General features: G+C 48.9%; 1 protein-coding gene across 2 annotated transcripts in view; it reads right to left on the bottom strand.

The window, feature by feature from the left end:
- Nucleotides 1-5,961: 5,961 nt before the first annotated feature.
- The window catches only part of LOC115651694 (atlastin-1), a 59,888-nt gene continuing 43,200 nt past the window's right edge, over nt 5,962-22,649 (bottom strand). Inside the window, exons 12-14 of one of the 2 annotated variants that reach the window (XM_030562834.1) lie at nt 15,831-16,262; nt 11,652-11,666; nt 5,963-7,213 (exon numbers count right to left, since the gene is read on the bottom strand). In XM_030562834.1, the coding sequence (XP_030418694.1) occupies nt 7,103-7,213; nt 11,652-11,666; nt 15,831-16,262 (558 nt within the window). In that variant the 3' untranslated portion in view covers nt 5,963-7,102. Of the gene's footprint in view, nt 7,214-11,651; nt 11,667-15,830; nt 16,263-22,649 lie in introns of both variants that reach the window. The other variant, XM_030562835.1, reaches the window with a different exon arrangement.

The following is a 22,649-nucleotide window of genomic DNA, read 5'->3' as shown; positions in this document are numbered from 1 at the left end:
ATTTACCGAGATTAAAATTTGAACAAAACGTAGCAAAAATATTTTTTGCCTTTTTAAAAGATCAGAGAAAATTGCTTCCAAGAAGATCCTCCTAATCATGAAAATCCTTTGATCAGAGGACAAAGACATCTAGAATAACTGGTTTCTGGGAAGATTTTATCTTTAACTCGGGAATTAAACTCAGTCTGTGGATTGGGAAAATTTACATTTTAATTATCCCTGAGGCTGGTCTACAAAAATAGATAGTACGCCATCCTTGATCCATAGCAGATCTCCCACTGCTAACAGGCGCCTTGTACAAAGGTCCTGGGCAGAATAAAGTTGTTATTGTGTTCAGCATTAATCAGTGGGAAGCAACACTCTCTGCTGTTTGAGTGTGCAGTACCCAACTTGTGCAAACCACGTGCAGTAATTGGGCTCATCCAGTGCATATTTACATTTGAATTTTAAAATCTGCTGTTTAAAGCTTTTAAGCCTAATAGCAGCCTCCTGATGAGATGAAGTTGATGTGGTTTGTATCGCTGAGTGTGGCTGCAAACACAGGGAAAGAACACTCCAATGGCTTTGCATTAGTTCACATGGAGAAGGTTTTCTTCACAGCCACAGGAGCAGGAAGCTTTCTTGAAAAATAAAGCTTACATTCGGCCCAGTCTGAATATGTTTTGCGGGCCAGATAAATGCCTCCGTTGGCTGTGCCAGGCCTGCAGGCTGGATACTTGACACCATTGCTGTAGCTGATTATGGCTGCAGGCTTGTCATGAATACTGTGATTTCTCAGTCCTTCTGTGAGTTCCTGTGGAAAGGCTGTAGGTGGGTGCCTTGCCAGCCCAGTGAGGAGGGAAGCCTTGGGGGCATTGTTGAGAGGGAGCCTGTTCATCACTCACCTGGCAGCAGCAACTCCTATCCCACAGATCTCTCTCAACCTCCAGACCAAATGGTTTAGCACCCCCGCTCCCTCCACTCTGGCCCCACAGCCAAACCCCTTCCCCCCTGCAGTCTGGCCTGTCTGGGAGTAAGCGTCAGGAGAAACAGGGACCATTTCCTTCTGCCCTCGCCCTGGAGAGACCTGGACCGGCTGGGACCTCTCCCCTCCCAGTGGCAGCAGAACCAGGAGGTCAAGTGGCCCTGCTGTGGAAATATTTGGAGAGCTGATGTTTCCCCCATCTCCCCGATATCTCGTAGGACCTGGCTGTGTTTCCGCAGGGGTGACGGAGGCGAGAACAGAACCCGGAGCAGGGCTGGAGCAGTTGCCTGGGTGCATGAGATTGAACTGGCCATTGGGAAGCAGGTAGGAAACAGCTGGCGGAGACACCCGGGGAGGGGCAGGACTCTGAACACATAGTCAGTGGGGAGGGGGACAGGTCAATCAGTAGTCAGAAGGGATCAATATGATTAGGTATCGAAGGGTACATCTACACTACCCGCTGGATTGGCAGGTAGTGATCAATCTATCGGGGATCGATTTATCATGTCTAGTGTAGACGCAATAAATCGATTCCCGATCGCTCTGCTGTCGACTCCGGAACTCCACCATGGCGAGAGGCGGAAGCAGAGTCGACGGGGGAGTGGCGGCCGTGGATCTTGTGCTGCGAGGACATGAAGTAAGTGATTCTAAGTTGATATAAGATACGTCGACTTCAGCTATGCTATTCTGGTAGCTGAAGTTGCGTATCTTAGATCGATTTCCCGCTCTCCACTCCGTGTAGACCAGGCCTAAGTACGGAGGGCTGAAATCCAAGGCCTACAGGCTGAGGCCTGTAAGATCTTAGATTAATTTTAGATCACAAAATGCTCTAGAGGCACTTTTTTTTCCTAACGTATCCCTTAACCATAGGATGCAGGTTGTGTCCATGCTAATGAGAATAAAAGGAACTATACACAACTATGAAAAACAGGGTACACCAATATTCTTTGGGGACACAATACAACTAAGGAAAAGAGGGTTGATACTTTCACGGCACATGGGCAGGGTATGAGGTATAGTCAGAATCACATTATTAAAAAGAGAGTGCCCAGATTGGGAAGAGTGAGCTCCCTGCAGGAAAACTCCAGCAGGAACCATCCCTCTACTGATGATCAAACCATGAGACCCATCAGCCCCTAAGACTACCTAGGAGGATGTACATATGACTGTAACTATGGATATAGGTAGGATTTATCTATGCTTGGCTATTCAAAACTTTATTGGTAACTTCAATAAAATTGATAAAAGATATTAGACCTTGTTCTTGTGAATGTCTGTTACTTTCCTTGGTCTTCATGTGTTCCTAGAAGCTCTAGATTGGAAATAAGTGGCAGAGATAAAACTAATGAGCTGCAGAGTATAGACACCAGAGCCAAACCCACAGTGTTGTAATACAACAACACTAAATTCACTTTAAATGCAAATAAAAGGCTACACCACCCTAAGCCCCCAAGTCTGCACCAGTGATCAGTGGGATGTGATTTAAGTGAAACGCTCTGTGTAGACCGGGGATGGGGAACCTACTTAATTAAGCCAGATGCTTAATTGAATCTGGCCTGTGACAAGTCTCCAGAACACAGACCTAGGCTCCAGGGTGGGGCCAGAAATGAGGGGTTCAGGGTGCAGGAAAGGAAGCTGGGATTGTCAGGCCATTAAAAGTCTGGTCGGATCTGTGCAGCTCCCCGAAATGGCCGGCATGTCCCAGTGGCCGCAGGGGCAATCAGGAAATCTCCACATGCTTCCCCCGCCTCCAGCACCAGCTCCGCAGCTGCCATTGGCCAGGATCCACAGCCAATGGGAGCTGTGAGGAGTGCACACCGTGCAGAGCTGCCTGGCCACACCACCGTTGAGGGGCTGGATGTGCTGGCCGCTTCCAGGAGCAACGCAAAGCCAGGGCAGGCAGGGAGCCTCCCTTAGCCCCAGCCTAAGGTAAGTGCCACCCAGCCAGAGTCTGTACCCTAAACCACCTGCCCTAGGTTGGAACCCCCTCCTGCACCCTAACTCCCTCCCAGACACCATACCCAAACCGCCTGAGCCCGCTCCTGCACTCCAAACCCCTTGGCCCCAGCCCGGAGCCCACTCCTGCACCCTGAACTCCTCATTTCTGGCCCCACCCTGGAGCCTAGGGCCTGGCCCTGAGCCTCTGCACCCACCCTGCAGGGCTGGTGTGGCCTGTGACTGATTTTTTTTCTGTGGGTCAGTGGCTCCTGATAGAAAAAATGTTCCCTGTCCCTGGTGTAGACCCTCTTGGCATGAACTGAAAGGTACCTAGTTTGCTAGCTGTCTGCGTGTGACAGAGCACAACACTTTAGAGCACTCTATAGAGCAGAGGTTCTCAATCAGGGGCCTAGGGCCCCCTGGGACGCTGAGAGCAGGTTTCAGGAGGTCCAGAGAGGGACCGGCCTTACATTTGCGGGGGCCCAGGGCAGAAAGCCAAAGCCTGAGCCCCACCACCCAGGCCTGAAGCCGAAGCCTGAGAACTTAGCTTCATGGGATCCCCTGTGGCGTAGGGTCCTGGGCAATTGCATTGTGTGCTACCCCCTAATGCCAGTGGCTTTTAATCTATTGGATAGGCAGAAAAACAGTTATGGCGGCCAAGGTGGGCCATGGTATTTTATAGCATGTTCGGGGGGTCTCAGAAAGAAAAAGGTTGAGGACCCCGGCTGTAGATCACTGACCATGGCTTGGGCAGTGAATCCTGCACCCCAGACCCCACAGGAAACCTTCATTGCTTTGCCTCCTCTCAGACCTTGACCATGCACTCCATGCATGTGCCACAGGTGGTGGAAAGGGATCTATATTTAAATGTTTGTGCTTGCCTGCTTTGCTGAGACGGTCACCGTACAAGATCTGCTACAGGCAGGAGGTGCTGCCGCGGGCGGTGCCCCTTTGGTGGGGCAAGAAGGAGGTTGCTGGCCTAATGGACCCCACTCTGTGAACTTGGATCCTGGGTCACATAAAAAAGACAACGTGTAATTGGTGGGTTGCCTTATTGAAAAGTTTGGGACCCACAGTAATTGGGTGCATTCAATTTGACTGCTTAAAAAGGTATTTTTCATAGTTTTGTGACTTACACAACAAATTAATACGTTACATAATTTGTGCAACATTTAAACAAGCATTTACCTAATTTGTTTGACAGGTGGGCTGCTTTCCTTAGCTACAATGTAAGCACACTGCTCTATTATAAATGCAGAGGATTTAATCTACAGCTATGGGGGTTGACAAGGAGTAAAAATATCAGTAATAAGCACAAGGGAGTGAGCTGCACAATATCTTCCATGGAAGTGGACGCTTATTATTTTGTTCAACATGCAGCATGCTGGTAGATTACAATCATGAGGCAAGCTGTGATAAACGTGGAGACAGCATCCCGCAAACATAGAGGCCTTGAAATCTGAAGAGGGCAGAGAACGCAAAGTGCAAAAAACCTGTCAGATGTTTGAGGGGAAAAGAGGAACAACATCATAGATGGGCAGAGCTTTTCAAGCACAGCTGCCATCAAGAATTCTTAACAATGTAACCCTAAAGGAGTGTTTAGAATGCAACCTGAAAAATGTTGGAACTGAACCAAGTTCAGGCCATCTACAGGAATTTTATTTGCCAAGAGTATTTGAAAACAATGTAAACAAAATTAAAAGAAAAGCTGAAGATTTATGATGGGATCAGTATTGTCACCGAGACCACACAAATAGGAGAGAGAGAGTCTCAGCAAGTTGGCTGTTTTAAGCTAACCATAATGTGAACGTGGATTGATGGTAAACGTGCTTCTGTTGGACTGTGTGGTTTTGGACTTGGTGATCTTTAAGCCCATTAGCCAAGCAATACAGGAAACAGATAAATATGAGGTTTCCTTTGACCAGATCGGTGCTGTTGTGTCGCAAGGTATACAAAGACGAAGTGAGGAGCAGAGCATGAAGCCGTTGTTTCAGAGTGCTGTGCTCACGATGCGTTGCTCACCTGTTAAACTTGGTTGGTTGACATGTGGCGTAAAAACCTTGGAAAAAGTAAATGACCTGGCTGTGGTTGTGTAATGAGCCCGGCACATAAAGCTCGCTTCTATATGCTCTTGGGGAATAAAGGAAAGAGTCCACGTATTCCACCCATTCCCATTGTAACGCCCTGGAACAGCAGGTTTAACGTTGCTTTGTTTCATTTAGCCCACGCAGGGGGGGCTACATTCCATTTTTCAAAGAAGATAAGGGATCACTCTAGCAGTCTGTGCATTGTAGATGTAACCAATTTGTGCCAGTCACCAGAAGTCCTTGAACAGCTGAACATCTTGCAGATGTGTGTACCTGCTGTCATGCACAGCTTGACAAAATGTGAAGTATTTGTGCTATGTTCATGTATCGTGACCAGTGACACGCCCGACTTCATCACGTGGGCAAAGAGCCGTACTGATGAAGGGGAGTATGCAATGGGCACAGAAGCACTCCTTAACCCAGGCTGGAAAACGTGAAACATCCATGCAGTGCCACCCTACTCCCGGAGCAGTGGCACTGTTCAATGCCATTCGCGTATTTGACGCAACTCAAGCAAAACTCTCTCATGACAGCTGAGAGAGAAGCATTTGAGGCCATTCCACTTTCTGAAGATAAGTGCAGCACAGCGTGAATACCGTGCTTACACTGAAGCAGTCTTTGAAAAGCGACGTGACAGTGTTTGCCAGGTTTGGAGAAACGTGGAAACGAGATTCCCAATGCCTGCTGTAATTTTAGTGCCCAGTGCTTGACTGGGCCAGGAAAAAGTGGTGGTAAAGAAATTTGATAATTTTCTACATACAAAAATGTACCTCAGGACCAACACCCAATCAGAGCCTTTCTATGGACGATGGCTTGTGCCACTATAAACTTGAAAAAAATAAATAACTACCACACAGGAAGCTGCCACTTTTTTTGGCTCTATATTTAAAAATGTGTCACTTCAGTTCACATAGTTAAGACAATTTTTTTGTAAAAAATGCCTTTTTTCCTGTGTTTATAGCTGTCTTTCCTCAGTAGTCTAAGTATACTATATTTAAAGAGGTGTAGATAGTTGAAGTTTCATGCCTGCAACTTTACATACTATTTCCCTCTAAAGCGAGGACTTTTACTAAATGTACCGTGGTTGCTCTGTGGGTGTTTTATTTAAAAAAATTTCAGTGCAAATCCGCCACCCTCTGAATGATCAGTATAATCAAATTCCACTCTGCATTTCTAAAAACAGCAGCTAACATTTTTGAGGGATTGTGTCTAAAGAAAAGCATAATGTTCATCAAATAAATGATAGAAAAACAAACCTAGATGAACGTTAAGATTTAAGAAAACGCCAGTTAGTGAATTAATTTCTCACGATATGATCAACTTCATAGGAACCGAAAGGAAACTTTAATTCTCTGACAATAAAATAGAACTGTGAACACAATTTCTAAGCACTAAACGAAAATATATACAGAAACAGTGAAACTTTCTCAAATACATGTACAAAGTCATCTTTTTATGCATTAAATTTATCAAAGGAAAAAGCATACTTTCCTCACAATATCATTAAACATACCATAGCAGAAGAAGTGGCCTTACAATTTCTGACAAAGCAAGTTAGCACATATGTTTTTTTTAAAAAGTGTTGATGTAATTGTGTAGTTCATGGCAGATATGAGGAAAAACATTGATTAATCAAACCTTTGGTTACGTGATATTTACGTGAACAAGCATATCTGAGAATAATATAAGAGGTGGTTCTTTTGAATAATGCTAGGGTTTACATCTGGAAAACATATCTAATTACCATATCATGTTGTTAGTGATCTCATCATATTGCGTACTAAATTTAAAGTGGAAAGCAAGATTTCATAAATCAGTCCAAACCAGGCAAGAATTGCTTGATATTAAAAATTAAGAGTATTGTATATATTTGCAGCAAAATCAAGTATGTACATATAAACAAAATGAAAAACATGCCTACATCTTCCCATCAAACACTGTGTCGTCAAAATTAAAACACACACATGAAACCATCTTTACAAGTGAATTATTTTGTGTTCTCTCCTGTTCCACTTCAGGAGCTTCAGAAACATGTACATGAATACAACTAGGCGAGTGTTTAACCGATGAGGTGTATGTGCTTCATTCATGCACCTATGTGAAAACGTCTGTCTTACATTTTCTTCTTTTCGGACTCTTCAGTGGATTCTGATTTCTGTGCAGGGAACGCGTGGTGATACAAATGTCTGTGGGTTGCTGCTGCACTGTAAAGTTTGTACAAAGCCTACAGAACAGAAGAGACAAACGTTCTTAGATCGGTGAGTTTATAGAGCAAGTGATCTATTTTGCATTCATATTATAGTAGCTTGTTCAAAATCGTCACAATGTACGTACACCTGGACTTCTTATAATACTTTTCTTTCCATGTGTGCTAAGTGTGACTTACGAAATCTGTCTAGAAAAATAAATGTAACAACCTCGCTCCTTCTTTCCATGCTCCAGTCACTAGAATGAAATAGGTTCAGGGGTCTGTTACTACCGCTAAGCTAATGGACCTGGTCCAGTAAAACTTGTGCTGGTTGGATCACCTGTGGTAATGGAACCAAGGACTTCAAGGTCTAAAAGCATAAGCCTCTACTGCAGATGTGGGCAAACTACAGCCTACGGGCCACATCTGGCCCATAGGACCGTCCTGCCTGGCCCCTGAGCTCCCGGCCACGGAGCCTAGTCCCCAGCCCCCGACTATTCCCCCTGCTCCTGGTAAGGGGGTGGGGAGCAGGGGGCCTTGAGGGGCAGTCAGGGAGGAGGGGGCGTGTCATAAACAGATAGCTAAGGGTTAATGTCTCTTTCACCTGGAAAGGGGTAACAAACAAAACCTGACCAGAGGACCAATCAGGAAACAAGACTTTTTCAAATCTGGGTGGAGGGAAGTTTTGGGTGTGAATCCTTTGTTCGTGGTCTGTTCTTTTCTCGGCTCTGAGAGTGATCTTTCTATCTCCTGGCTTTCTAATCTTCTGTTTCCAAGTTGTAAGTACAAGGATAGTAAGACAATAGGTTTATATTGTTTTCTTTTGTATTTACATGTGTGTAGTTGCTGGAATCTTTTAAATTGTATTCTTTTTGGATAAGGCTGTTTATTCATTTTTTTCCTTTAAGCAATTGACCCTGTATATTGTCACCTTGTTACAGAGCCCCTTTTATGTCCTTTTTCATTCTTTTTAGATAAAGCTTTCTTTTTAAGACCTGTTGGAGTTTTTCTTTAGTGGGGACTCCAGGGAATTGAGTCTGCAGCTCACCAGGGAATTGGTGGGAGGAAAAAGTCAGGGGGAAAATCTCTTTGTGTTAGATTTACTAAGCCTGACTTTGCATACCCTCTGGGTGAGGGGGAAGAGAGATTAGATCTCTTGGTACTTGTGTTTCCAGGACTGGAAGCAAGGAATCTCCTAGGGTCATCCAGGGAGGGGAGCCTGGGAGGAAGTAACAAGGAAACAAGGGGAGGGCGTTATTTCCCTTTGTTGTAAGACTCAAGGCATCTGAGTCTGGGGGTCCCCCAGGGAAGGTTTTGGGGAGACCACAGTGAGCTAGGCACTGTATAATTCCTAGCTGGTGGCAGCGATACCAGGTCCAAGCTGGTAACTAAGCTTGGAGGTTTTCATGCTAACACCCATATTTTGGATGCTAAGGTCCAGATCTGGGAAGAAATGTTATGACAGGGCGGTTGGAGAGGGCGGAGGTTCTGGGGGGAAGGTCAGGGGATGGGGAACAGGGAGGGTTGGGAGCGGGAGTCCCGGGGAGGGGGTATCAGGGGCCAGGGATGTGGATAGGGGTCAGGAGGGCAGTCAGGGGACAGGGGGACGGGGGGGTTGAATAAGAGGGTGGGATCCTGGGGGGGCAGTTAGGGGAGGGGGTCCCAGGAGGGGGTGGTCAGGGGATGAGGAGCAGAGGGCAGTTGGACAGGGGGTGGGACAGTCAGGAGACAGGGAGCAAGGGGGGGGTGGATAGGGGGTGGGGACCTGGGAGGGAGCAGTCAGGGGACAAGGACTGGGGGGGAGGGGTTGGATGGGTCGAGGATTCTGAGGGGGGCGGATAGCGGGTGGGGGCCAGGCTGCTTGGGGAGGCACAGCCTTCCCTACCCAGCCCCCCATACAGTTGCACAACCCCGATCTGGCCCTTGGGCCAAAAAGTTTGCCCACCCCTGCTCTATTGGTTGAGCTAAAGAACCCGTTCAACTTGCACAAAGGGAGCAGCCAATCAATACACTCCTTTCCATGGTCCCTTTCTTTAGAGGGAGAGACAGACAACACCTGGCCCATGTGTTACATAGACCTTACTTTGATTCTGCATAATGTTCAAGAATGAAAATCTTCCCCATTCATCAATGCTACAGCTTCATATATACACTGGCTCCATCGAATGGCCTGTTGCAACAGCTCAAGAGACTGATAAAAGCTGCTCACCTGCCACCTGTTCTTCTAATTGTATGGCAGAATGTAACTGACTCAAGGGATACTGTCATATGCTTCCTTGTCTAGTAAGGGTGGTCTCTTATATAGGGTTCATGTTTAAATGCAAGTGTTAACATTCAATATATTCATGCATTTTTTGTGAAGATCATTTAGATGATTGTAAAACATGCCATGCAATAGACCTTAATCATCAAATGTACATGCAGTTTTTCTAGAAATTGCTTCTTTAAACAAATGCAGGTTTTAGCCTTCGGCATCCTTTATCATACCCGTGGAGAGGTTTTGCTGTTGTCTTCAGAGGAGACAGCACAAATTGTTACAAACAAAACTACTGAATCTAGCAAATAAATCTTTCCCTGGCTTCTGCAGTACACTGATCATGAAGGAGAAGATACTATCTTCAAAAATAGTTGTGATGAAAAGATGGTACCTGCCCAAAGGTCTACATTAATTTAATGCACTCTTGTAAGTTCAGTGTGAATCTGTGTTGGTTTTCTTTTTATCAATGTTACTGTCACCCTGTGCATAAGACCAGCAAATAGTTCTCTTCTTCTGTCCCCCATTGTTTAAACATTTAAGAGGACCACTTAATGCTTGTGGGGGCTTGGCGTTCCCTCCCAATAATCCTTTTTCAAGACTAAATTTTACACAGCAGAGATGAGTCATTGAACTCTGGAGAGCCCCTGGCATTACCAAGAGCATGTTCGGTCTTCAGGAAATAATGCCACTGATTTCTGAGCAGAACATGCATGTAGGAAAATAATTTCAATTTAGATGCTCAGAAATTCAGATGCTTAAAAGTATCTGAGACAAGATTTTCTGGTAGCTGTGTGGAAACTGACTCTGATTTATAAAACCACCTACTGTACATTTTTAAATGTTATTCTGCCAGGGGCTTGATGGCACGACAAGCTAATAACTTGGGGGGCCTGTTGTGCCTCAGTTCTTAGCAGCACACCCTAGCCAACTCCATGAAAGTTCTGCTTCAGACTCAACAACAAGGTGTAACTGTCTGGTTCTTAGAGTTCCACTGTTAAAGGCATATCTGGGCTGAACGTGTAACAGACGTGTTCCAAAAATCAAAGGGCACATGATTTCTAGGAGTGGGAACACCAGAGAGGCTCCACCTCAGGCTTGATACTCCTGAGCAATAAAAAGATACTATATACCCTTGTTCATGCCTTTGAGTCTCTTACTCAAATGTGCTGCATCTACACCTAATACCAGTTGCATTTAGAACAGCCTGGTAAAACGGATCAACAGTGTACCCATTTTACAGCTAGGCAAACTGGCTTGTCTATACAAACAGTTGGCGAGCGGCAAGCTGAGGGGTAAATCTGTCTCATGCCAACCTGTGGCATGCTAACTATCCCCACAGACCGTGCCGCTGTGCACTAAAACCTCTCCAGTGTGTGCCGATGTAGTCCCATTTCAAAATGCAGCCAGCTTTGTCCCAAAGAGGTGGGGGAATGGAACTATCTTTTTAAAATCTCTTTTAGTTTGTTTTAACAGAGGTTGGTGTCTCAGAAACTGGTGTAACGGGTACAGGTTGAAAAGGTAAGATGTGATCCTGCAGTCATTACTCGGGTGAAACTCCGCTTAGCTTCAGTGGAGTTTTGCAAGATTAGAAAATAAACATTTCTTGAATAAGCACGTCAGCATAAGCAAAAACTTACACCAAAATTAACCCAGATTCCCTCCTCTGTTATCCTGGATTTCTTCTCCTATAGCGCTAACTTCTTCCTCAAGCTTTTGGCCCTGAGACTGGGATATGCACAGACTCGTGTCTACGCAAGAGGCCCCATTGGTCGGTCTGGGTGACTCTGATTGCCGGCTCTAGGCCCTCTCTTTGTATGATTGGAGAGACACTGGTCATGCAGAATTGCTTTTCTTGCGATCTAATGCTTGTATGCTGTGTTCCAAAGAGACTTAGCTGGGGATCTCTCTAGCAGGGCCCAACACTGGATGAGAATTTCAAAGGTGCCTAAGGGAGTGAGACACCCAGCTCTGCTTGGGAACTGGATGCAAATCTGCCGGTCCTTTTGCAAATCCCAGCTGCGCTGAGGAACTCGATCAGTTCTAGGTGCTACACAAACCTCCTTAAAGAGCAGTGGTTACAAACTCAGGCTCCCGGCAGAATGCACGGTTGGGAATGTGAAGGCGCCAACCTCACTCTGCGTTACTGATGTTCGTTTTGCAGCTAGAGCAAGCAGCATGCGGGTAAAGGCATGTCTCTATAACGATAAAGCCACTTACCTCATTCGTGCTTCCCTGTGGGAAAGGCAGTTGGAAAAGGGGGAAAAAATAGCATCTCTGTATAATGCACTTCCTGGGTAATGTTACAGCATTCAGCCTCACATTGGCTTACACAGTTTTCTTAAGGGTCAGCCCCCCCCCTCGCCCTTTTCCATTAACCCCAGCCTTCCCCACCGTCCCCACTCTGGATCATGTTCCCTTAGCTGCATGCTCCAAGGGCACAATACCTATTCCACAGGCGGTTAGGCTCCGTCCATACAACAAATAGGAAAGCTGGTTACGCTGTGGTGGTTCCCTAAGTTGATTAAAGACACAGTTCCAATTTGGACCATAAACATGGATTGACTTGGACAAGTTTTGGATCCGCTCTGATTCCAAGCTCAGGAACAATGTGCAGGGGGCTTGCGGGCCACACCTTCCTTTGGGACCTGATTCTGATCCTGTTTGCAGTTTACACTGGATTCATTGTACCACTGATACAATGTAGTAACTCGTGAGTTACAGAGGCATAAGAGAGGAGTGTAGGGAAGAAGGCGATTTTTGGTGAATTGGGGTTGAGGGAGGTGGCTCCACCCCTCAATCCCCCATAATGGTCACCACTGCAGGGGCAAATCAAGTGCCCACTTTCCCTGTCAGAGTGGCTCAGTGTCAGAACAGCACCCCACCTTGACAGGGAGATGCGAAGAGACAAACACCTCTGATGGGGCCATACTACCATCAGCTACTGGCTAGCACTTTTCACTGGCAAAACAGCTCTGCATGTGAGCAATCAGTTGGCATTAACATGCACCACATCAGGCTTTTAAAACAGGGCTGATCATGTCCAATTTGGCCTAAAATTGAATGACCCGATCCTCTGCTGGTGGCAATCAGAGTAACTTCATTAGCCAGTCATTAACGGAGCTACGCTGATTTACACCAGGTGAGGATCAGCCTCTTAATGCTTTGCAAAAACAAATGTTTACAAAGCCTAAAACCAGGATCAGTGTTTCCATGGTGGTTGGTTTTTTTTAAATCCAATGAAAACGGTTAGTTCCAAAACCAATACACTTCCTTCTCCAAGTTCTGCAACCCAAACTTGGCAGCGCTGCATGAGACTGGAAGGTTTGGGGGGCAGGGAAAGTCTGTGTCTGAACAATGCAGCTAACCCCAGAAGGGACAGAAACAGGAGCACAGCCAGAAAAGGATCCCATGCAAACAAAAGCCTGCTATCTAACCCCGTCTCTCTGCTTTTGCCTGTCCATGCTGCCTCTTGCCCCTCTGCCCACAAAAGTAACATGATACAATAATGCCTTCTTGCTGTCCCGCAATGGCCTGGCCCCTCTGGGTGCACAGACTTGGTGGCCTGGTTAACCCTCTCCCCCCATTTATCATTTCCTTTGCTTAATTCGGGGGGGGGGGCAAGGTGGTTACAATTAATAGTGCTGCCCCGCTCATCCTAGTTAAGGCTCTATTAGCACGTCCATTGGAAACCTCTGTTAGCAGCTTGAGGCAAGGGGGCTGCACCAGGCTGATTCTTGGCATATTGGCACTTGGGTAAGTTTGCTGTAAAAACTAAAAAAAAAAAAAAAAGGGGGGGGCAGAGTTGATGTGGGTTTTTTAGTTCCAGAGCAAGCAGCAGCCACCCACCCCTCTATAAGAACCTTCAATGAGTCATGGATGGGCAGCTTTGCCTCTGAGGTACAAAAGCCAGCACACAGGGCTGGGCCCAGAGAATGACACAAGCTACTCAACACGCTTGCTGCGGGCTAGTTTAATACAGGGCAGAAGACAAGGTGGAGGGACAGGTTTTGTTTGTTGTTTTTTTTTAAGTTTTGAACAGATTAATGTTTTGTGCCTCACTTCTGCATTAACGTATCCTGGGTCAGGGCTGCAGGAACTGCAAAGCTGAGCAGCCGCAGTCGTGGAGATGCAGCAGTTACAAGGACGCTGTTATTTCATTGAAAAAATACTTGGAGGTTTCTTGGTACCTAGCGCTGGGACCAGTGACACCTACAGGGCTGGTGCTACCATTAAGGCAAACTAGGCGGTTGCCTGGGGTGCCAAGATTTGAGGGGTGCCAAAAAGCAGTGACCCCAGTTTTGTTTTGTTTTTTTACAGCGTTCCTGGGCTGGGCTGCCAGAGGCGTGCTGACACATGCGGTTCAGACTCCCTCTCCCAGCGCAGCAACTGCTCCACTTCTCCTGCCTCCCAGGCTTGCAGCACCAATCAGCTGTTTGGCGCCACAAGCCTGGGAGGGGAGGAGAATTAGAGTGGGGGAGGCGTGCTCAGGGAGGAGGCAAAGCAGAGGTGAGCTGGGGTCGGGAGCTGCCGCATGGCTCCCGGGGGGGGGAACTGCCATGGGGGGGGCGGCTCCGGGAGGAGACAGAGCAGAGGTGAGCTGGGGTGGGGAGCTGCCGCACGGCTCCCGGGGGGGGAACTGTCATGGGGGGGGTGACATAGGGACGAGGGGGGGGCGGAGAGCTGCCACAGGGCTGGGGTGGGAGGGCGGAAGGAGGAAGTTTCCCATAGGGCACAAAACTTCTTTGCACTAGCCCTGGACACCTGCAGTGACCATTGCTGCAAATGACAGCAAAAGAAGCATTTTCCATTTGTTCAGGCTGTGCACTGGACAGCATTTTGTGTATCGTCAGTTGTCCCTGTTCCCATGATGTACAGTCAGTTCCTGCCCCTGCTGTGTGTGTGGGTCTTTCACAGAGCAACAGGGAAGAGAGCGTTTTTTTTTTTAAATAGGAAAACAGTTGTAAAATTACACAGGGGCAGGTGTCGCTATTTTTAACTCCTCCCACCCCACCTCACCCCACCCCAAACTGACTAGATTTCACGTGGATGGTGTCCCTTGAATCATGTCAGTACAGCCTGTTGCTGTTTAAGTCAATGGTGAAATTCCTGCTGACGTCAGTGGGTGTCTGGCCAACCATAGTATTTAATGCACCATTTATTTGACCCACCACGCAAATTTAAGCCACTTCTGAGGACTCTGATCCCATGAGTGCACAGTGTAGGTGGAAACCTGCATGCGCCTGCAACCCTCTATCCATTGACTTCTGCTTCCATTTGCAATGGTGAACTGATGTCATGGTATGCTCAACGTCTCTACCCAAGGGCCTGCGTTGAGCATTTTATCAAAGCATTACTTTGGAAGCTTGAAAGTTTCATTTTCCAGCCAAAACTGCATATTTTAAGCTATCACACAACTTTAAGTCACTGGAAAGAATGGAAATTAAGTAAATTAAGTCATATTAATAACCCTGAATCTGTTGATTTCCATATAAAGCTCACCTATGAATCTGAAGCTTGATGACAAATGCCTTCTGTGTTTTGTTTGACTCTCAGCAGAGTGGAATAAGATGTACATTGCAGTTGGTGGGTTACAAATGTGAAGTAAACAAGTGAGCTAATTCCAGCCCTGTCAACTGGAAGAGCAAAAGGCCGCCATGTTTTTTTAAAAGTTAGCATTGTTGGCTTAGGCCCTCATTGAGCCAACATTTCTACAGACGCTTAACTCACATCAATAGTTCCGCTGAAGCCAACGGGCTAAAGGATTGTTGAAAACCTGTGTGACCGCTATCCAACACGCTGACTTGTACTCCCCCGTCTCTCTGTTTCCAGGACCTTTAAGTCCACATTTCAAAATGAGGTCCCCAACCTCAATTTATGGCCCAGGATTTACATTGTGCAGGATACACAAAATCTCAATGGGAGGCATTGGTTTTGCACCTAACGGCTAGTGGTGTCAGTCATTAAACAAGCTCCGGTGTCCCTGTTTCCTCCAACTTCACTCACATGACCAGGTGGGGGCAGTTCTGTTCAGGGCCCCCATACTGGGTACCAGAATTCTCACCCTTATGATCATCTCAATAAACAAGTCACCTATCCTTGCCTTTCCCAGCACCTAGTGCAGGTGCATTGTGTGTGGCAGGGCTAAAGAAACTGTCTGGAATGGGTTAAAATGTGGTGTTTAAGTTGCTCTGAAAGGCTACAGGATAGGCCATTGTCTAGAGGATGAGTGTATAGCTGACTTAAGCCCCAATCCTACAGCTGGATGTGTGCAGGTCGTCTGAGTGCAGGCCTGGGGCCCGACTGACGTATTTAAAAGCTATTTCAAAAGGTGCTGAGAATCCCAAAGCAAATCAAGGCCAAAGAATGTCTATTTTTATCACAAGCTCATGCTCTTACCTGGTCCCACAACGCTGCAGCCACTTGGTCTATTACTGCTCCCAGTTCTCTGTATTCCCCAGAGTATCTGATATATGCCCAGGTGCACAGAGTGATAAGGGTCAACCCCATGATCATGTTGCATAGACTGGCTATGATGTCCAAGCCAATGAAGCCGGTCACTCCAGCTATCACGTACGTGATGAAGATGACCACAAAGAGGGTTGCAGGGGTACGTGCCGCGTGGAATATGTTCTTGCTGTCATTGTGCTTAATGTACTGTACATAGAGCTCGTCTACTTCGTTCTCCAGTTGCTGTAGGTAGCGGCGACTGAACTCCTCCCCACCCATCTTCTTAACACCTCGAAACAGCTTCACTGCTTCCTCCTTGAGCTCCAGGTGTTTGTTCTGAAGGTCACTGGGTGCGAGAAACGGACGGTCTCCCCCACAAACCTATTCAGAGCAAACAGTTCAGTTATTCACCAAATATTTAAGATAGATCACAGTGACTGTAGCCCCACAGACTCGTGCTACCACCATACAAATGATACATGATAACATAAGAACGGCCATATTGGCTCAGACCAAAGGTCCATCCACCCCAGTATCCTGTCTTCCGACAGTGGCCAATGCCAGGTGCCCCAGAGGGAACTAACAGAACTGGTAAAAATCAAGTGACCCATCCCCCTGTTGCCCATTCCCAGCTTCTGGCAAACGGAGGCTAGGGACACCATCCCTGCCCATCCGGGCTAATAGCCACTGATGAACCTATCCTCCATGAATTTATCTAGTTCTTTTTTGAACTCTGTTATAGTCTTGGCCTTCATAACATCCTCTGGCAAGAAGTTCCACAGGTTGACTGTGTATTGTGTGAAGAAATACTTCCTTTTGTTTGTTTTAAACTTGCCTATTAATTTCATTGCATGATTCCTAGTTCTTGTGTTGTGAGAAGGAGTAAATAACACGTCCTTGTTTACTTTCTCCACACCAGTCATGATTTTATACACCTCTATCATATCCCCCCTTAGTTGTCTCTTTTCCAAGCTGAAAAGTCCCCGTTCTTCTTCGAGTGCTTGCTCATTTCAATTCCAATTAGGTGTGTGTGCACCGCGTGCACGCTCGTTGGAAGATTTTTACCCTAGCAACACTCGGTAGGTCGGTTGGGCGCCCCCTGGAGTGGCGCCGCTATGGCGCTGGATATATACCCCTGCCAACCCAACGGCCCTTCAGTTCCTTCTTACCGCCCGTGTCAGCCGTTGGAACAGTGGAGCGCAGCTTAGCTGACCTCCACCTCCCAGCTACTCGTAGTTCTCTCGTTATTCTTGTATACATAGTTGAAATTTCTATATTTGCAGTTAGTTTTATTAGTTCTATAACATAGTCAGTGTATATAGTTAAGAGGGGTTCGGGGATTAGCCCTTTCCCTGCATCCGGTGCCGAGGGCCATGCCCGGTTCACCGGGTTTCAAACCGTGCTCGGCCTGTCACAAGCCGATGCCAACAGGAGATCCTCAGGACTCCTGCCTTAAGTGCCTTGGGGAATCCTACCTAGCCGATAAGTGCCGAATCTGCAAGGCCGTCAAGCCGAGGATGAAAAAGGAGCAGGACTTTCATTTCAAACAGCTCCTGATGGACGCAGCTCTTACTCTTCCGCCCTCGGCACCGAGCGCTGGTCAATCCACTGGAAGAAGCGCTTCTTCGGCACCGGATTGCACCAGTACCGCTAAGGCCTCTCGGCACCGACCATCTCCGGCACCGGTGTCTGCTTGGCACCGTTCTCTCTCCCTGAGGGTGAAGAGACATAAGACGTCCGCTGCTTCTGTGCCATCTGCACTGCAGCCAGAGCACCTGGTTAGATCGGACCGCCCAGCACCTATACTGCTGCGGCACCGACATCGTTGGCACCGTCAACTCCAGTCCCGCAAGGGTTGTCGAGTCCTGTGCCTCAAAGCTCCCTGCCGAGAGCCGTGGTTGAGCTCACTATTCCCTCCACGCTGGAGACATTTTCCATGGCGAGGGAACTGATCACAATGACAGAGTCTGCACTGCCTGCCTCAATCCCCGGCACCGCCAGTGCAGGTCATACAATCTGTGGGCAAGCCTGCCTTGATGAGACTACCCTCTCTCGGCACCGCAGAGCGGCACCGCTCACTATCATGATCCCGCCGGTGTTCTCAGTCCCGTCGCCAATCCCAGTCCTGACGCCGCTCACAGTCCCAGCACCGATCCCCTTCTCGGTACCGGTCGCACTCGTGGCACCAATCAGCGTCCCGTTCATCGGCCCGGTACTCTTGCCACCGATCCAGCTCCCGGCACCGCTCCAGGCACCGTGTCTCTTGCAGCCTCTCCAGATGCCAAGCTTCGAGATCCCAGTCGATCTCCCAGCACCGCTCCGGTCGTATGTCCCGATCTCGTTCCTGGTACCGGTATGGCTCCCGGTACCATTCCCCGGTGCCACGCAGAGCAAGATCAGAGAGGGAGACTCTTCCCAGGGTTTTTCAGCCCCTCCTTGGCCATCCCGTCACGCATTGGTGTCATCTCACGCGGACAGTTCCTATGCACAGGACCGTGACCCCGATGTGCCCATCAGGATGTTCCAGGAGACCCAGGCCCAAGATCAAGGCCTCCATCAGTGGTCATTCTGGATGCCTTGGGCGTATCATCAGGCCCAAGGTGTACCTCCAGTCCCATCTCGCTCTGCCTCATCGGAGCACCGGGTGCCAGAGGCGACTATCAGCCGCCCCCCTCCTACCAATACGGAGGAAGTGCCAGTTCAGCCACCAGACTCCCAGATCATATGGGAGCCGGAAGGCGTCCAAGAGCACAAGGCCACACGGGACCCGCTGATCCCAGGTCTTTCCTCTTCCTCCTCTCCCTATGAGGCGGTGGCAGGGACATCCTCCGCGGGCCCTCCTCCAACTGACCTGAGGTTCCATCAGGACCTCCCGAGACATGTGGCACTCAATATGAATCTCCAGGTGGAGGAGGTCCCAGAGATAGAGGACCCGGTGGTGGATATTCTGTCGGCTGACGCCCCCACAAGAGTGGCCTTACCATTTATCCGGACAATTCAGGCCAATGCTGATACCATCTGGAAGTCCCCAGCCTCCATTCCACCCGCTGCCAGGGGAGTTGAGTGCAAGTACATGGTGCCATCCAAGGGGTACGAGTACCTGTACGTCCATCCTCCTCTCTGCTCCCTCATCGTACAGTCTGTCAATGAGAGGGAATGTCATGGCCAGCAAGCTCCGGCTCCAAAATCAAAGGAGGCTAGGCGCATGGACTTACTGGGCCGTAAGGTATACTCTGCAGGGGCCCTCCAACTCTGGGTGGCAAACCAACAAGCCCTGCTTAGCCGCTACAACTACAACACCTGGGCAGTGGTGGGCAAGTTTACAGAGGAAGGGGAAAAAGTGGCAAGAACTTCCCTCCAGGCCTCGTTGGATGCAGCTGACTCCGCAGCCAGGACTCTGGCATCCGGAGTTGCCATGAGACACATTTCATGGCTTCAAGTCTCAGGTCTCCCACCGCAACTGCAACATACGATACAGGACCTGCCCTTTGATGGCAGAGGCCTGTTTTCTGAAAAGACGGACCTAGGCTACAAACCCTGAAGGACAACAGGCTCATTATGCGCTCTCTCGGCATGCAAACGCCGGTGACTCAGCGCCAACCTTTCCACCCCCAGCCTCACCGCCCTTACCCTCCGCCTAGACAGAGGCAGGACTTTGGCAGAAGCCATGGTAGAGCCGGTCATAGACGACAGTCAGGACCCCAAGGGGGCCAAAATCAAGGTCCCACCAAACCACCTACGGGGCCAAAGCCAAACTTTTGAAGGTGCACCTGAGGACGGCATACCAGTTACTTTCCAGGATCCTTTCCCTCCTTTTTCCAACTGCCTCTCCTTTTTCCTCCCTGCATGGTCCCAGCTAACTTCAGATTGTTGGGTCCTACGCACAGTGGAACTTGGGTACCACCTCCAGTTTATTTCGCCCCCCCTTCCATCCCACATCCTCGTCCCTCTTCAGGGACCCCTCTCACAAACAATCCCTCTTACAAGAGGTGCGGATGCTCCTTGCCAAGGGAGGCATAGAGGAGGTACCAAAGGACGAAAGTTGCAAGGGGTTCTACTCCCACTATCTCCTAATCCCCAAGGCAAAGGGAGGTCTCAGACCTATCCTAGACCTGCGAGAACTCAACAAGTTCCTGATAAAGTTGAAGTTCCGCATGGTATCCCTGGGGACCATCATCCCGTCCTTGGATCCCGGAGACTGGTATGCCGCCCTCGACATGAAGGACGCGTATTTTCACATCGCCATTTATCCTCCACACAGAAGGTACCTCCAGTTTGTAGCCAACCGTCAGCATTTCCAGTTTACGGTCCTACCGTTTGGCCTCTCTACAGCCCCAAGAGTATTCACAAAGTGCATGGCTGTAGTTGCCGCCTCCCTCTGCCGCAGTCGGATACACGTTTTTCCGTATCTGGACAACTGGCTCATCCGAGGGACCTCCAAGACACAAGTCACCCATCATGTGGGCATTGTCAAGGACCTATTCATATGTCTAGGCCTGATGATCAATACAGAGAAATCCACTCTGGTTCCCACACAGAGGATAGACTTCACTGGGGCCATCCTGGACTACAGTCTCGCCAGAGCCTGCTTACCACAGCCTCGGTTTCAGGCGATGGTAACAATTATCCGAGGCCTACAGAACTTTCTGACGACTTCGATTCGCACTTTCTTGGTCTCCTGGGTCACATGGCTGCCTGCACATTCATGACCAAACACGCCAGATTACGCCTCTGTCCCCTCCGATCTTGGCTCAACTCGGTATACCACCCGGGCAGAGATGCCTTAGACATGATAGTCACCATTCCCCCGAGCATCCTAAGCTCCCTCGACTGGTGGCTGACACCCTTCCTGGTGTGTGCAGGGATGCCGTTCCATCCGCGCCAGCCGTCTATGTCCCTGACAACAGACGCGTCCTCTCTCGGCTGGGATGCTCACCTTGGACATCTTCGCACTCAAGGCCTTTGGTCATCTCAAGAGCTGGCCTTGCATATCAATGTCCGAGAGCCGAGAGCAGTCCGTCTTGCGTGCCAGGCGTTTCAACAGCATTTGCAAGGCCATTGTGTCTCAGTGTTCACACACAACACAATGGCCATGTATTACATAAACAAGCAGGGAGGGACACGGTCCTCCCCCCTTTGTCAGGAAGCCATCCAGCACTGGGACTTTTGTATAGCCCACTCGATAGATCTGGTAGCGTCCTTTCTCCCAGGGGTTCGGAACACTCTGGCGGATCGACTCAGCAGATCCTTCCTGTCTCATGAGTGGTCGATTTGTCCGGACGTTATTCATTCTGTTTTCCGGAAGTGGGGATTTCCCCACATAGACCTCTTCACTTCCCGCGAGAACAGGAAATGCCAGATGTTCTGCTCCTTCCAAGGTCTCGCCCCGGGTTCTACCTCGGACGCTCTCCTGATGCCATGGACGAGCCGACTGCTTTACGCCTTTCCACCGTCCCCGCTGGTTCACAGGGTCCTGCTAAAGCTCCGCAGGGACGGAGCTCGCTTAATCATGATCGCTCCAGCGTAGCCCAAGCAGCGCTGGTACACCATGTTGCTCGACCTGTCGATAGTCAACCCAATTACCCTGCTTCTTCATCCAGACCTCATAACTCAGGACCACGGCAGACTTCACCACCCAGACCTGCAGTCTCTTCACTTCACGGCATGGCTGCTGCGTGGTTAAGCCAGTCAGAGTTACGCTGCTCTGCCTCAGTACAAGAAGTACTCCTGGGTAGCAGGAAACCTTCCACTCGGTCAACGTATCTAGCCAAGTGGAAGCATTTCTCCTGCTGGTGCGTATCGCAGAATGTTTTACTCCCACTGAGATCTCGATCCCCACCATTTTGGACTACCTCTGGTCTCTTAAACAGCAGGGCCTAGCGGTATCATCGAGGGTACACTTAGCGGCCATCTCTACCTTCCACCCAGGGGAAAGTGGCCGCTCCGTGTTCTCGCACCCGATCGTTTCTAGGTTCCTCAAGGGCTTGGAGTGCCTATACCCTCAAGTACGCCGCCCCTCCCCGACCTGGGACCTCAACCTGGTTTTAACCAGACTTATGTCTGCCCTGCTCGCTATTATACCTGTCCTGGAAGACAGCTTTCCTCGTAGCCATTACATCGGCCAGACGAGTCTCCGAGCTTAGGGCTCTCACGGTGGACCCACTGTATACTGTGTTTCACAAGGACAAGGTGCAGTTGCGACTACACCCGGCGTTCCTCCCTAAGGTGGTATCGGCCTTTCATGTCAACCAGGATATCTTCCTTCCGGTCTTCTTCCCGAAGCCGCACTCATCACGATGGAAGCAGCAATTGCACTCCCTAGACGTCCGTAGAGCACTCGCATTTTATATCGAGCGGACGAAACCCTTCCGTAAAATGCCCCAACTCTTTGTCGCTGTAGCAGACCGAATGAAGGGCCTACCGGTCTCCTCCCAGAGGATCTCATCTTGGGTGACGGCGTGCATCTGTACTTGTTATGATTTGGCTCATGTTCCCTCAAGCCACCTCACCGCTCATTCTACCAGAGCTCAGGCTTCATCGGCCGCCTTCCTGGCTCATGTGCCCATCCAGGAGATATGTCGCACAGCTACCAGGTCCTCGGTCCACACTTTTGCCTCTCATTACGCTCTGGTTCAACAGTCCAGAGATGATGCAGCCTTTGGCTCAGCAGTTTTGCTTTCTGCAACATCTCACTCCAACCCCACTGCATAGGTAAAGCTTGGGAATCACCTAACTGGAATGGATATGAGCAAGCACTCGAAGAAGAAA

This window comes from Gopherus evgoodei, chromosome 4 (assembly GCF_007399415.2).
Source record: "Gopherus evgoodei ecotype Sinaloan lineage chromosome 4, rGopEvg1_v1.p, whole genome shotgun sequence".
Classification (NCBI taxonomy): Eukaryota; Metazoa; Chordata; order Testudines; family Testudinidae; genus Gopherus; species Gopherus evgoodei.
The sequence above is the reverse complement of the archived record's forward strand: the minus strand, read 5'-3'. Positions and strand labels throughout refer to the sequence as shown.